The 15,609-nt window shown below is 39.8% G+C and overlaps 2 protein-coding genes across 5 annotated transcripts; both read right to left on the bottom strand.

Annotated features, from left to right (window-relative positions):
* Window positions 1-115: 115 nt before the first annotated feature.
* c4h19orf53 (chromosome 4 C19orf53 homolog) lies at window positions 116-970 on the bottom strand. Its single transcript, XM_065274585.1, has 3 exons — window positions 838-970; window positions 659-714; window positions 116-508 (listed from the first exon to the last, which is right to left on the bottom strand). The coding sequence occupies exons 1-3, from the start codon at window positions 923-925 to the stop codon at window positions 353-355; spliced, it is 300 nt and encodes a 99-aa protein (XP_065130657.1). The 5' UTR covers window positions 926-970; the 3' UTR covers window positions 116-352.
* A 226-nt stretch (window positions 971-1,196) lies between these two features.
* Window positions 1,197-15,317, bottom strand: vps54 (VPS54 subunit of GARP complex). 4 transcript variants are annotated; one of them, XM_065295071.2, is made up of 24 exons: window positions 15,199-15,317; window positions 12,955-13,140; window positions 12,546-12,787; window positions 12,355-12,436; window positions 11,678-11,712; window positions 10,522-10,653; window positions 9,941-10,326; window positions 9,699-9,825; window positions 9,321-9,350; window positions 8,902-9,009; window positions 8,673-8,725; window positions 8,493-8,589; window positions 7,781-8,157; window positions 6,572-6,698; window positions 6,190-6,371; window positions 5,990-6,102; window positions 5,808-5,871; window positions 5,627-5,732; window positions 4,469-4,556; window positions 4,272-4,393; window positions 3,749-3,829; window positions 3,112-3,219; window positions 2,941-3,035; window positions 1,197-2,820 (listed from the first exon to the last, which is right to left on the bottom strand). In XM_065295071.2, the coding sequence occupies exons 2-24, from the start codon at window positions 13,109-13,111 to the stop codon at window positions 2,715-2,717; spliced, it is 3,018 nt and encodes a 1,005-aa protein (XP_065151143.2). In that variant the 5' UTR covers window positions 13,112-13,140; window positions 15,199-15,317; the 3' UTR covers window positions 1,197-2,714. The 4 variants fall into 4 exon arrangements, with proteins under 4 accessions (XP_065151143.2, XP_065151144.2, XP_065151145.2 ...); XM_065295072.2 differs by having other exon boundaries at window positions 6,572-6,695; XM_065295073.2 differs by lacking the exon at window positions 9,321-9,350.
* Window positions 15,318-15,609: the final 292 nt, after the last annotated feature.

Raw genomic sequence — 15,609 nt, 5'->3', positions numbered from 1 at the left:
TATGATGTTTATATCCATTTCATTTGTTTACAAAAGTATTGACACACATGTGATTCAGGTCTGTACCACAAGAATGTGAACAACTTACATGCTGAAGTTTAAAAAGGGTGAAAACTTATATGATAAAAGATCATCAGTTGTGGTTTTATTCTATAAATATAAGATATAGAGTTTATGAGATCATGATGAATGTGTGAGTCTGCTATGACAGACTAAGCTATAAGGAATAAATCCATACAATATTTCTGTTGAATCAACAAAGTTGAACCCATCAGTCTTTATGTGATGCGGCCCCCTGGTGGCCATACAGTACATTACACACTGCGTTTAAGATGGTCAGTCTTGTATATGATCAGGTTTTGGAGGATCCCGAAGCAGATTTTGAAGGTCCGCCTGGTCCACCCTTTCCTCCTGGAGTTTTCAGAACACTCAGTTTCTTATGTAGAGATGTGCTGGCCCTCTGTGTGACTTCATGTTCAATCTTATTTCTAATGGCCACCTCCAAACCCTGCGGAGAAAATCAACACATACACCATTATTCTCAATATAATTAATGTAACATGCACACAGCATAAAACGTATAAAGTCTGGGAGGAAACTGTATTATTATATGTATATGTGTGTGTACCATGGTTAAATAACAGTGTGTGTATCTTACCTTCTTGAGCTTCTGTTGTTGGACCACCTGAGCTTTTTTGGGAGCGATTATCCTCCCTGAAATAACCAGAGTAAACGAATAGTGTTTAAAGCGGAAGTGTCGTGCACGTGCATGCCTGTGTCAATGTAGCTTTTTTAAATCTGATAATAATCGTGTACACGAAAACACAAACGTTTTACCTCCTTTCTTGGGTCCTTTCGGTTTGTTTTGTTGCTTTTTTGCTCCTCCGGGACGCTGCGCTTTAAATTTCTGTTTACCTTGAGCCATTTCTGCGATCTGATCGCGACCGGAAGTAAGAGAAGAAACAGAATAAAAGCCTTTACGATTCTCTAGTGCGAAATATAAAAAAAAAGTCCTTACATTGTACCGGAGAAAATGTAGAGGATAATCTTAATATCATATTTACAATATCTAATATTTAAAAGTACGGTAATATTTATAGACAGTATATTTTCAAAATAGTACATAAAAGAGCACACAGTCTGCAGTAATAAAATACAAATAGAAAGAAAGAAAATAGTAGAAAGTGATAAGAAATGAACTGAACAACTATTTATTTTTCCTGTGGCTTTATTAATATTAAAAAGTGCCACCGTTTAAAAGGGTCAAGCATGCCACAATATTTCCCATCAGTTTACTTCTTAATTTGTTCAGATGAGGGCTAACGAGAGCCCCCAAAATACGCACACACACACGGCATTCTAGCCATCAAATGTACCATTTAAATCAGAAGTAGTCTTTGATATCAAATAAAAGGTAGGCACTTTTCAACGGGACAGCACGAGTGTTTGACATACATGGATACAGAAATTCAAAGCTCACAGCAAAACAAAAAGGGGTTTGATACAGTACACCTACAGTCTCCTTTCACACCAATCACAAATCTTGATTTGTTAAAATAACCAACCTAGTAAATGGATCCCATTGTAGAAGAGACAGGGTTACGGTAATACTGTGGTTTGAGAAAGTCATCAGAAATGAGAACTCTAAAACTTGGCTACATCTTTGCATGTCTCAATAGATCTCTTACTCTAGAGTAAACAGGGTAACGTGTCCAAAAACGAATCGTAGAGCAGGTGTAGTGGTTATAAAGAATCATTCAGATTCGATTTACATTGACGATAAATTACTGTGTTTTAAACATAGCCAATAACTATTGAGACCTTTATCTTGAATTATATTTTTCCCTTACTTACCTAAAGCTTATGAAGGTTTAAACTGGGTTTGTTGGGAGAATCTTCACATTTACAGGTTTAGATGCCTTACAGAAGATCTTCATTTATGCAGTCCATATAGTTAAATATCCATATTCACTTAAAGACGAAAACCTTGGATTAGCATCCTTGACCTTTAACCCCCAGAGATTTTATACTTCATCAATTCAGCATTCGAGAACATGAAACAATGAACATGAATGCCAAAAGCAGGCAGTAAAATCATTATTACACTAGTGCAAAACAAAAAACATTTTAAAACCCACTTTTTGTACTAGAGTTGGCGCTGAACACCTGAAAGCTTTACCTGGAAAGAACCCAAATCAAATCAATCGACCAATTTAAATAAATAACAATTAAGTGTTTCATTTGACAGCGATTAAATAACAGACAGAATTGCACATGAATGGAAAGTTGCACTGTAGTGATGGTACTTAAAGAGGCACTGCGTACACATCTCCACTTTAAGATAAACAACAAACAGATTTTCCATAATTCCCAGCTGCGACGAGATTGGTCAACCCCACAAGCGTGTCCTGATTTGGTCTCCACAGTTAAAATTTTTGTACCTCCCGGACACGTCCTGTTAGGAGAAACAGAGGCATCTTGGTGACCCCCAGGTTCAGAAAAAGTGCTCGTTCTCACTGTGGAAAGAGGTGCGAGATGCCACTCCAGTGTCACGGAGGTATAAATCAACAAGACTTTGAGTCCTGAGTCCGACCACTTCCTCTTTCCTGTAACCCGCTGACCCCACTTCCTGCTCAAACACGAGGGCGGAGCAGGTCACTGTGATGGTGGACGTGGCAGAGAGGCCCGACTGGCCTAGGCAAAGCGCTCCATCATCACCTCTTCTGCTCCCAGATCTCAGGCATGTTTAAGTCCAGGTGTTCCAGGGAGCGCAAAGCTTGCACGTTCTCAGAGTAAAACGCCACGTCTACCATGACCAACCTGCAGAGAGCAAAGTGTTGTTAATGCATGAGAGAGACTTAAAGATTCCCAGAATCCATGGCATTTTACACAATATATGCATGTTTTGTGTTCAGTCTTAAAGAGAGACCAAAAACTTACCCGTATTGGGGTCCTCCGTCATTTATGACCCCCAAACGACCTAACTGTCTCTTCAGATGCAGCTTAAAGCTGGCGTTTATTCTGAGGAACAACATCTACACACACAAACAAAGCATGAGTTTGTAGTCTGTGATTCACTCAAAATGGGGATTCAGACATTCAGCATCTCACCTGTGACTGTTCCTCAGGTAAGAGCTCAAAAATGGCCTCGTGCATTTTTGCAATCTGTTTACACACATTACGCAAACACGTGGATGGCATCGGAGCCTTCACTTCATACTGCAGAGAAAAATGTTTGGTTATAAAACTCAAGAGAGTCATCAAGAGAGTCACAACATCAAGCGCACATCAAAACAAATACTAATGCTATACCTAAAAATACAACTAATTTTGTTACCATGTTAGTTGCAACAGTTTTTAAAGGGTCTTCTTCTGATCTGCAGTAACTTTATCCCTGTGTACAAGTCATTGATTGGTTTGGGTTACAAGTGTTTATCTGAAAGCCTGCATGTAATACTAAAGGTGTTCAGCAGGGTTCAGTTCTGGGCCCTTTCTTTTTTTTGTATAGAGGCATTTACATGTTGGACTTGCTTAAACGGTTGCTACAAAATTAGAAGCACACAATTCTCTAGAATATCATTATATGCTGTAGCATTTAAGATTTGCAATAGTCAAACCTGTTTGAAGGGGGCGTCCCAATACATTTGTCCATAAAGTGTATTTTAACTAGTAAACATGAAAGTTACTTTTTAGAGATTTGCGATTATTCATGACACTCGACTCACAAAGCGTAGACCTCCAAACTTACCTTAGAAAGAGCTTTTTCGAACATGCTCTCCATGATGGCTACAAGTTTAGCAGAGATCTCTGAGATGTGATCATTGTAGTCCTGCACAGAGTGGAAATCATGTGTTATTGTTCCTGTTTCAGTACAGTTATAATGGTGTGTGTATCCACCAGAGAAACTTTACATTTTATCTTTTTATTCCTATTATCTGTCAGTCTACAATAAAATTGTTTTATGAACAAATTTTTTGAATCTTCTGACCACTGCATCAAAGCTTATGGTGATCTGCGGACACCTAATTCAAAGTATTATGTTTATTTTTGTTTATGTAGAAATGCAGTCAGAGGTGTGGAGCAGTGGGTAACAATAGTCTGGGCTGTGTCCCAATTTATAACACTTTCTCCTTCAACATCCTGTCTCTCTCTCTCACCCTGTTATAATTACCAAATAAACTGGCACCAGTTTAATGTTTTGGTGTTTAAAGGCTATGTTAGTAGCACAGACATGTGGCATCAGTGTGTGGTATTAAAAAGGGTGCGGTTACCTTAGTGATGTGGTCAAAGTGACGTAGTATGCTGTACTGTTTGGGCTGCAGTCTGGTCTCAAAGTGTGCTCTGATCACAGGGATGTAGTAAACCACCAGCTGCAAACAGCGAGAGGCCAAAGCTGTGGAGATACAACACTGTCATAAATGTGTTCAGGAAGACTCACAACTCTCTTTGTGCATGTGTGGTTTCTTACCTAGGTTTCTGGTGGTGATGGTTTTTAGCCCCACAACCTGTAGAGCGCCCGCACCCAACACCAGCTGGCAGCTCCGAGAGTTGAAGTGCTGTGACCATGAAACAAACCACATGATGGCGTTCAAATGATGTCACAGTTTATTTGACCAATTATTTACAATTTAGGTTATTTAATTTTGCATACAAGTACACCAGGGCTATTCAAATCTTACCCTGGAGGGCCGAGCACTACAGAGTTTAGGTCCAACCAATCAAACTTAACCACCTGGGATTTTCTAGTGATCATGAAGACCTTGATTAGCTTTCTATGGTGTGTTTGATCAGGGTTAGAGCTAAACTCTGCAGTGCTCGGTCGGCCCTACAGGGTAAGATTTTAATAGCCCTGAGATACACCAAACAGTTAACAGTTTAATATAACCCAAAAACGAAGATGAACTAGTAGACAATATATTGGCGAGGGAATTTTTTTAAATTATCAGCATCAGTAGATTATTCTTCTTCATCAGCCGATAAATCATTTGGTTCCTTAAATTTGTTTTTCATAATGAAACGACTCTTAATGTAAAGTCAATGTCTGACTGGGAGTAAAATGAAGAATCACAATTCTTATGTTTTTCTTTGTGATGTTATGCTGTGAAAAGCTTCGTTTTTTTATTTGCACGCAAACAAAGGTGCACGGTCAAAGGCACAGCCTAGCAAAGCATAGTTTGACTCATTCGTGTACACAGACGTTTGGCACATGTGCATTGCGAGCCTCTCCTGGGCTATATATACTATTTTCTCTTGTACGCACATGCATTACAAAATCTGGCGATGAAAAGTTATTTCTGAATATCAGCCCTGCTGAAAAAACCAGCATCAAACCAGCATGGACCAGCATGGGAATTATGCTGGTCTATGCTGGTTTAGCTGGTGGTCACAGCTTACCAGCACCAAAACACAACATATGCTGGTATGACCAGCATGGTATGCTGGTGCTAATGCTGGTTTAGCTGGTGCTAATGCTGGTTTGTTGCTGGTTTAGCTGGTGCTAATGCTGGTGCTGGTTTGATGCTGGTTTAGCTGGTGTTCACTAGCAAACCAGCACCAAAACACAACATATGCTGGTATGCTGTTTTTTTCAGCAGGGAGTCACCTAACCCCCTAAACATACACACACCTTAAGCAGGTCAGCGAGTCGTGTTAAGATGTCAGTAGTGATGGAGGGAATGTCGTTTACACATTGACAGTATTCCAAAAACATCCGGATCAACAGCAGCACCGTCCTATCAAAGAGCAAAGGGAAACGGTCATACAGGAACAAGATTTGGTGGAAGGTGCTGGTGAAATGAAGTGCCTACCCGACCACAGCGTATTTCTGCCCATCAACACACAGAAACTCACTGGGTTTCCGGTCCTCAGAGCCTAAGAGAAACAGAAACACCTTCATTTAACAGCATGAACCTCAATAATTTATAGTAATAAGAGAATTTGATGTATTACAAATAAAACATCTTGTCACCGAGTTTTAGATTCACAATACCTGTGAGTTTGCGTTCAGGCAGACTGATGCGTCCATCGGCAATAGAGTCGACCAAATCCTGAAACTCAGCGGGAACATCCGCCTGTTTCCACCTCTCATTATCCAGCAGCAGACTAAACACACACACACACCAATGAGTCAGAATCGCTTTATATGTCAATAAATAACAACTGTATGTGTCATAGTGCATCAGCGTATACCTGAGTTTATTCTTGCGTTCCTCGTGAAAGCGCTGTACAAATTTGTGTGCCTGACTCTGCAGCGCCCCCCTCAGGCTGACACTGCGTCTACCGCACAGCTCCTCTGTGTCTTTGACGAACGACTCCACGGCCTGACTTAAACACACAAACTCAGAGGAACTCAAGCGCTCCAGAGAGCCATCCTGCAGAGGAAAGATTGATTGACATGCTGTATATTGTTGTTTTAATTCACTGTGAAAACATTGTATGTTCACAGCTTTGACTGCATTTGATAAACTGATGGAACTGGTTCCCCTTAACTGAGAAATGACAGGTGTGTCCAAAACTAAAGGTGTGTCTATAACTAAAGCACAAAAGTATGTACCAGTTTGTGTTTGTGTACCTTAGCTCGGGTCATGAGTACTTTGGCGCAGCGGTCATGACTGACGTCTGATGCCTTGTAAAGCAGCTCCTGGATGTTATTGGCCACTTGACCCAACTCAAGATCAGATGGCATAACGTCCTCGCTACTACCAGAAACAGATAAAGTGTTAATGTACTGCCGCTAAATGATATATGAAGGTATGTATTTATCAGCCTTAGCTAACAAAAATTTGTATATTTTACGAGTTGGCTAATTTGTACAAATTCATGCGAAGTAATTCATGCAAAAACGTACGACTCTCATAACAAAACCCAACCCCTAACCCCGCACCAAACCCCAACGCCACAGGGGTCAAGGCAAATTGTACAAAAACGTACGAATGTGGTCATATGAATTAGCTAACTCGTAAAAAATATGTACGAATTCTCGTAAGATAGCGTTGGTATTTATACTAAAGATGCACTGATATTAAATTTTTCTGGGCGACTGGCTATCGATTAATATGTTCCAGATCGATGCGATTCACAAGCTATCAAATCGATTCGATTTAGATTCTCGATTCCGATCTCGTTTGCGATTCTCAGGTCGGTTTTTATACTCGATTCAACTCAATGAATATAGAATATATAGAATATTATATTATAATATAGACTGAATGAATGAATGAATGAATGACAGGCTTGCCTCTCACTACTTGGTAACATCGCGCAAGGCAAAAAAGAGGGTGATATCTAGTGGAGAAGACTAGTAATTAGATTAACGTTAATCTTACGTTCAATGTTTGCGGAAATAATTATGGGGGAAAAAAATCGATTGGTGGCCTTTGAGAATCGATTTTGAATCGACCATGAAAACAAGAGATTTATCGAAAAATCCAATAGCCGATTTTTTCTACACTGCTATCTGCCCATACAGTTTGGTGGTTATATTAACTTGCATTAACTAAATTCTGAATGTTATTCATTCATATAATGACCAATAATAGTGAACATTAATCTAGTGAAGTTACATTTTCTATACAATTCATTGCATGTTCCTGTTTTCTTTTGATTGTCAGGATATATCGGCCACGAGTATCGGCGGTTTAAAACTGTCGACCAATAGCCAATAGTGCTTTTATCGTCTCATTCCAATTATTGGCCGATATATCTGTGCATCTCTAATTTATACACATACAGGATTGCGCAAAATCCATCAAGCGTCATTTTTATGTACTGTACAACTCACATTGCACTGGCGCCCCCTATGGGCAGGGAGGAGGTAGTGTTGGAGTTGTGTTCCCTGCTGGAGGAAGATTCGGTGGTTGCGGAGGCCGAGTCGCTCCCACAGGCCTCTAAGCGCACCTGTGCTCTGGACTGAGTTTGCGTGGATGCGCCGGCCCGTTGTTCAGCTTCATTTAGTGCATCGCTTATGAAAAGCCCCTCGTGGGTGAGATAGGCAAGCTCCGCCTCTCCTGAACGAACACTCCCTGCCTCCTCCTCTTCTTCCTCTTCATTGGCCCTGCTGTCAGAATGATTTATCGCCAGGGTAGCCTCAGCTAGTCGACTCCTCTGGCTGCTGTCGAGAACTTCCAACACGACATTTCGGATAACGCTGAGCGTGACCTATAACAAACACACAAGCTACTTTACTGTCTAAAGTCTGCATGGACAGCCACTGCAAAAGTTTAGCTAGTAACCTGATATGTGGAGTATCATTCAATAAAATTTTTACAGAATAAAATTTGCATACAATTGACCTCATTTGCATACATCAAGGCATGATGCTACTATAAAATTTGGCCAAATGAAATGCATTTTATCATTTGGAACGGCTTTCATATCATGTTGTCAAGTTAGTAAGCTCATTAGATTTTGGATCTATAAAAGCTATTGTCAACCACAACTATTACACAAGAAGAGGGAAGTTGAGTTGTGTGTATTTTTGTTGAGTTTGTTACCTTGATCCTTTTAAGAAACAAGACAAAATTTTCGAATATATCCAGCAGCAGATCAAACCATCGTTGGAACGTCATCAGACGCATCTGCTCATGCAACCTGACACAAACACACACATAGTCAGTTGTGATATCGTTGTGATACACAGTTCACTAACAAACTCAGAGTATTACTATACTCACTTGATTGTGTTTGCATCGGTCTCATTGATCTGGGACACAGACTTCAAAACACCCTGGCAACAGAGACAAAACAAAATCAAATCATAACACAACAACAAGAACTGAAAATATCTGTCTCGACTCAGTTCCTGTTCATGCATCTGTCTCCGGCTCATTTCCTGCCCCTCCATTTCACACCCCTGCTACTGTCCTGTGAGCTATTTCTTGCCCCTCCTTTCGTGTACTGTACCTGCCGTACAACATTCTTCGCTGCATGGTTCATCTCTTCACTGTAAATGTCCAGGAAATCCAGCTTCCTTTGTCTCAGCAACCCAAAGACGAGAGACTGTAGACGATCCTGTTACACACAAACACATCTTCGCTATAACCACTGACCCCCAACTGCAGAAACGACCCAATTGAGGGGTCACCATACATCAGCCAATCACAGCAGCAGAGACGACGGCACACAAATTATAAGTACAATCATCTGTTGATTCATGCTGAATACATTGATTCGTCCAATGATAGATTTAGCGGATGAGCTAATGTCATCATTTCTTGTTGAGGAAATATATTCTGCGGTTTGGAGCGGGTAAACATTTGGTTGATTCATCAGCGTGGGAATTAGGGCAATGAAAAAACGTCTCACTCTCGGGGTAAACCAACCTTTCCTGACGCTGCAGATGGCTTTGTGACCTACATGAGAAAATTTCACACTGTAAAACTCATTCTAGGTAAACGTGATCTGGTTTACTAGATTACAACCTGGAAACACCTGCTGTGGTTTGCTTGTGGTCCTGTATTGCTCAGTGATAGAGCATTGCATTAATGTTGCAAAAGGTCACAGGTTGCAACCCAGGAAATACACACATGGATAAAAAAAGGGGGAAATATTTGTAAACCACAGTAAAGCCTAATTCATAAATGTAAATGTACTACTGTATTACTTTAACTTGAATAAAAATGAAAAATCCACAGATGTCCAAGATATAACATTCCTGAACGATCATTTAAATATTTTAATTAAAAAGCAAACTGCCTGACCTTTTCCAGAACCTGAACGTCCTCTTCACAGGGTCGGTTGAGATCGCTTTGAGCATACGTGGAGAAATCAGCAACCATCATCTTATCGATCAACCGCTCCATCTCACAGAGCTGAGAACCCAAATGTCTGCAAAGAGACGAATAAGAGGAAATACATAGTAGTAAAGTCTATAAAAAAGTGAACTAAAAATCATGTCTTATTTATCTGTGTCCTGTCTGTGTTACATATGTGTCAGCGTCACCTGAAGCTGTGAATCCCCTGCAGTTCCTGCTGCAGTACTTCTTTGGTGGTGGCGATGAGCTCCAGCGCCCCCACAAACTCTGAGGTGGAGAGGAGTAACTGCACCGTGGGCTGCGTCTGGTGCACAGCGGCCATCAGCTTAAGTTTATTGTGTAGTTTTATACAGTTGTCACGAGTCAGGGTGTCCCGCAGGACGCGTAACGGGCCTCGACACATCACCCGGTCGATTGCGGTGGTGCGCGCCCGTAGCTTTGCGACCGCATTGGCCGTCTCTCTGAGGCGGTCCTGGAGCTCATGCTGAGACGACATGGCGTGAAAAAATGCTTCGGAGCGAAGAGAGATCTGTCGGGCGATGCTCACCTCCACCACGTCCAGGTAGTGACTCAACTATGAAGAGACAAATATAAAGAGCATATCAAGTATAGTTCATTTGTTTTTGTTAAGCAATGTGTACTTTGGGAAATACTCAATTTTTTATTTAACTTATAAATAAAGAAGTATATTCAATGGGATATTAGTTTCAAAATTGGTCTAGTAAAACTTTGATATAATAACCCCACACCAGATGACTACAAACAGCACCTTTTCCTGTAGTAACCGTGATGACGCAACATCTCGGTTGTTCTTGCTTCCGGCGATGCTGAAGTGAGACCACGGCAGCACGGCATTAAATGTGGCAGGATCATTCAGGACAAACTCAGGCCTCATAAATATCTGAGAAAAAGAGAGAGGTGTAAAATGAAGAGGTGGGATTGCCTCTCTTTATTCTTAAAACAAGCAAAATTATCTGCCAATGGGGTGAGAAAAAAATCTTGAAATAAGTTTTCTTTTTTCTTAAACTGCGTTCACACCAACAGCGGTAGAGGCGTCAAATACAAGTGATTTCAATGTTAAGTCAACATGAAGATGCATTGACACGCCTCTAGAGGTTGTGAATGAGGTGCTGTAGACATGATTCTGCCTCGTTCGCGCGAATGGCGCAAATTGAGGGTTGCCGCGGCAACCCCAGCAATTAGAAAAATTTTTACTTCGGTGGAAAAACGCATCTAGTGACGTGATTACAGGAAGCGAGCAGAGTCATAGAAGCCCCTCCCATGACGCAAATTTCCGCGTGAATGTTTCGATGACGCGAATTTCACACGCAAATGAAGCGAGTAAACTTAAATTGTTCAAGCGGCAAACTAGGCACGGTAGATTTTGACGCCTCAAACGCGGCTGATGTGAATCCACAATTAAACACTTCTTCACTTATTTTTTGTCTAAGAAATAGACTTATTTTCTTAGGTCATTTTGCTCATCAAGAAAATACATCTTGATATAAGAATTTTTTGATATTTCTACTTAAAACAAGACCAAAATACTAAGTAAGAAAGTCATTTATTGCAGTGTAGCGTGTACTATTCTTTTTTAAAGTTATATATTTTGCCCATTTTTGCTTTTATTTGACAGTGATTAAGGAGAGGACAGGAAAGTACAGGGAGGGGTATGGGATCGGCAAATGACCACGAGCCGGGAATCAAACTTGGGTCGCCGAAAGTGCGAATGCACCACATGTCGAAGCGGTGCCCACTACACCATCGGCTACGACTAGTGTGTACTATTAACACATGTAAACATGTACGTAAACCTTGCGTACACTTAAAAAGTGAAGTATACTCAAGCCTTGAGTAGTAAAATGATTTACATTAGTTTAATATTTGATCAAATAAAATATGTGTTCAGTAGCTTCAGTTCTCACCTTAGGCACCTGCTCAAGTTCAGCTCTGGCTTTATCTAGACAAATAAGCAACAAACACACATAAATATTATTTCATTTATGTCCAAGATGTTCAAGATGTTTTTAACTAAAATATTATCACATTAATTGCGATAAAATAATCACAAAACAGCATCTGTACTGGGTCCTCATTTATAAAGCGTGCATAAGCATAGATTTGATCGTAAAGTGTGCGTACACAAAAATCCACGGCAAATTTCATATTTATAAAAACTGTCTTTGACTTTGAAAAGTTCGTACTTTTGCTTGCCTGATTGCTTGTTTTTTTTAAATATAAGTCTTTTTTAACTCTTTAAACATTGACAGGCGTTCTTTTATATGTCAGTGACATTAATTAGGCTTCGTTTAAATGTGGAAATTTCACGTCTGAAAGTGAGGCGTACACGCATTTTCTATGCGTACATACCTTTTCTGAATCACACGTGCACGCTTTTGAGAAATGATCATAAGATCAAATTTTGGACATTTTCTATGCAACATTTTATAAATGAGGCCCCAGCACTGGTTATTAACCTCTCTGTTTGTGTCATCATCTTTATATATATATGTTTGTCAGCTGTTTCCTCTTTTCTGTTTTGTCATGAGTTATTTTTATACAATCTCTCATTACTTCTCATTGAACGTTCTGTAAACCATACCGTGATTGTTTGTGATGGTGGGCACCGACAGATCGTCTTTGTTCGGGCAAATATTCTTACAGCGCTCGTGAATCTTCTCCCTCTGAGACAAACACAAACAGTCACTGTGAGAGACGTGCGAGTTTCTGGCCTATGTAAAGAGTTCGCTCTCTTGTCTCTTTGTGTCTGAATAATTCAGATGGCAGTGTCACCTGAGCCGTCTCCTGAAGGTAGGAGCTGAAGTGTTCTCGGGTGATGTTGGGCAGGTAAAATGAAGGCATGACTTCAGTCTCTGCGAAGTCCAGGCCCCAGGTCTTAGTGAAGAAGTCCGACTCTCTCTTGGCCAGTCTGGGGTCGTTCAGGGCTGCAGGAAGGTTCACTTTAGAGTTATACACAGTCCAGCGATGCTGGTCGGCCACCACAGACGGGCCATCACAGAGGCCACGTCCGTCACCTGTATAGAGATAGCAGAATTTAAAAGTTTACATTTCGAGTCAAGAAACCTCGCTCACAGTCCACCAAGATGATTTAATAAAACTTGTATTCATGTTAGTGGCACATGAAGACATATGAAAAAAATAAAAAACTATTAGATATAAAAATTAATTTGTGAAATCCAACCAGTGGGCTCCTTAGGACAGACATCCGGAAGGGATCGTGGTGGTCGGTAGTGTCTGGAGGCCGTGGAGGGGTCCCTGGGTTTGCGGAAAAGCCCATCGCTTGTGCCTCTTCCTCCGCTGGACTTAGGCAGCGGAGATGAGCCCTGACTGGAGGACATCACTGCAGATTCCTCACATATGAGGCTGGCTGAGAGAAAAACCATGCATAAGAATACAAAATCCTGATATCACAGAAAGTAGCTGTCTTATATTAAGTTTACAAGACAATGTAGTTAACGACAAAAAATTTGCCTATAGACACCACTCTGTCAAAGGAATTTGCGTGTACATGCAATTTGCATGCAAGACCTACGCGTACCAAGTGATTATGATTTTGCCCATAATCAAGCAGCCCTAAATGTAGTATGTAGCTTAGGAGATGCATTGCATTTTGTCACAATGCGCATGCGCTGAACGTCTGTGTTCATGTATGGGGTATATAAACTATGCTTTGCAAGGCTGTGCATTTGACCGTGCACATTCGTTCGCGTACACGTAAAAAAGTTTTTACTCTGGGCTTAAATGAATTAACTAGGACTGTAACGATTAATCCTGCAAATGCGTGTTTTTTTCAATGAATGAATTTGAATGAATTAAGGAAAAATCCCGGCACATCCCAAAGCCAGGGGGTGCACTCGTGCAGAAACTTCCTTTGTGTCACAGAAGAAGTAGCATTACAAACGCTATTCCAGGAAATGTCTACAGATATATCTATATCGCTGTTCTTCAGATTGTTTCAGGTATTTTTATGATAATAAAGAATATTTTGAATGATTTTGTTTAACGAGTGTTGCTTTTTTAAATGCACGTTATAAACGACAATTTCAGACAGACATTTTTAATGGGAAACACAATTAATCATTACAACCCTAGAAATAAAACATACACATGATGTCACTGTTATCACAGATTTACTTTTATGTAGTTAATTTTCAAAACACTTTGAAACAAAAGTTTGCATTTTCAGGACCCCAAAATGCGCAACAACCAAACCGCATTAACTATTTTTTGGAAAAAGGTTGAAAACTTGGTGTGTAAACGGCTCCTTATTTGGTATGACAGAAAGCAAGACTAAAACTAAGAATTACGCCAATATGATATTAATATAATATGTAAGGCAGTGCAATAAATTTATAATCTTGCTGATGAAATAAAATCAATACACACTGAATATTGCAATGATTTTAATGTGCTTTTGGTCATTATGCTTCCTTTATTATTGATTAGTTTCACGTTAAAATGTTAAAATAACATCTCTGATTTATACCATGACAGCAAAACAATGAGAAAGATACGTTTCCGTGAATCACCCAGCGGAAATAACAAAAAATCCCCTTCATATCTGATCACTCCACACTATTGAAATCATTTGTGGTTATGCACTTGAAAAACAGGGGAACAAAACCTCATTAAGTCATAATAAAATCGAAAGAGGAACGCAGATAAAATACACGGTGTCCTGAATAAACCAGCAGCTGTGTGTGAACTGATCCAAATTATTTTACAGTCAACAGTCTGTCTGTTGCAGGTGTTTTGTCTGCGCAGAGCTGCACAACAGAAAATTGCAGTCGCATTTGCTCTGAGCTGTGTTTTCGGTTAAATGTCATTTAGATGTAACTCTAGATATCTGTGGCTGTGTTTATGAATGTCAAATGCTGACACAGGCTTTAAAAATGAGAAACGAAAGTGCAGAGGTTTCACCTCCACAAGCCTGTGGTTTGAAAATAACAGTCAGAGAAGAGACCTGTCAAACTCACAAACTATTAAGATTCAAGATCTTCATTGAAATCTGTACTTTGGTACAATGAATTCTTATGAATGAACAACTTGTTTGACAAATGCCTAAACCTGTATATTACTGAATATTAATGATTTACTGTAAAACGGTAAGAAAACAAATAAATGTTGATCTAAAGATGCTAGACATGCTGTATACGCATTTATAATTATTAGTTAAAATAAATATACAAATCAAAACAAACCAGCTTAGCGTTAATGTATCACCCCATCAGCTTTAACTAATACACCCACGTACAATAAGCACGTAGACTTGTGATTTACGGTGTTTTAATGGAGTTTGTTGAGTTTGTTATTGTGTTTACACGTAATGAGCGTTAGCATGTTAGCTAATGATATCAAACATAATCTGAACCGCGATTAAAACGCTCGTGAACGCCACAGGGTGTGTGTTTGAGATGTTTAGTACCTGTTATGTGAAATAAAGAGGCTCCTGGTGATCATAATCTCATCACGTCTCTCTCACATCTCGATAGCGCTCTGATACTCTGCGCTCCGCCGGCCAATCACCCACAATGCACCGCTCGCAACACACTTCCGGCTTACGCTGCACGCGCCACGTCAATCAACACTATTCTTTTTGTTTTTGTTGTTTATTATTTATTCATTAGTTTTTCTGTGTTTATTAAATGTCGTCATTCTGAATTATATTTTCATTCGTTTAAAAATTAATTAATTAATTCGTTTCTGTCTGTCTGTCAAATATTCTGTCAGATCTCTCTCTCTGTCTGTCTCGTATAGTTTTTTCTTTCAGTCTCACTCTTAATCTGTTGTTTATTATTTAAGTCATTAATATTTTCTTTATGTATTTAATAGTGTC

Source organism: Paramisgurnus dabryanus, chromosome 4 (assembly GCF_030506205.2).
Source record: "Paramisgurnus dabryanus chromosome 4, PD_genome_1.1, whole genome shotgun sequence".
In the NCBI taxonomy this organism is placed as follows: domain Eukaryota; kingdom Metazoa; phylum Chordata; class Actinopteri; order Cypriniformes; family Cobitidae; genus Paramisgurnus; species Paramisgurnus dabryanus.
This window is presented reverse-complemented; position numbering and strand designations above follow the sequence as displayed.

Coding starts and splice junctions, on each gene's coding strand:
- c4h19orf53 (XM_065274585.1), bottom strand. CDS start 925: ATGGCTCAAGGTAAACAGAAATTTAAAGCGCAGCGTCCCGGAGGAGCA. Junction 715..837: donor GAAAGGACCCAAGAAAGGAG/GTAAAACGTTTG, acceptor TGGTTATTTCAG/GGAGGATAATCGCTCCCAAA. Junction 509..658: donor AACAACAGAAGCTCAAGAAG/GTAAGATACACA, acceptor TTTTCTCCGCAG/GGTTTGGAGGTGGCCATTAG.
- vps54 (XM_065295071.2), bottom strand. CDS start 13,111: ATGTCCTCCAGTCAGGGCTCATCTCCGCTGCCTAAGTCCAGCGGAGGA. Junction 8,726..8,901: donor CGAAGAATGTTGTACGGCAG/GTACAGTACACG, acceptor CTCTGTTGCCAG/GGTGTTTTGAAGTCTGTGTC. Junction 4,557..5,626: donor GACTCGCTGACCTGCTTAAG/GTGTGTGTATGT, acceptor TCATGGTCACAG/CACTTCAACTCTCGGAGCTG.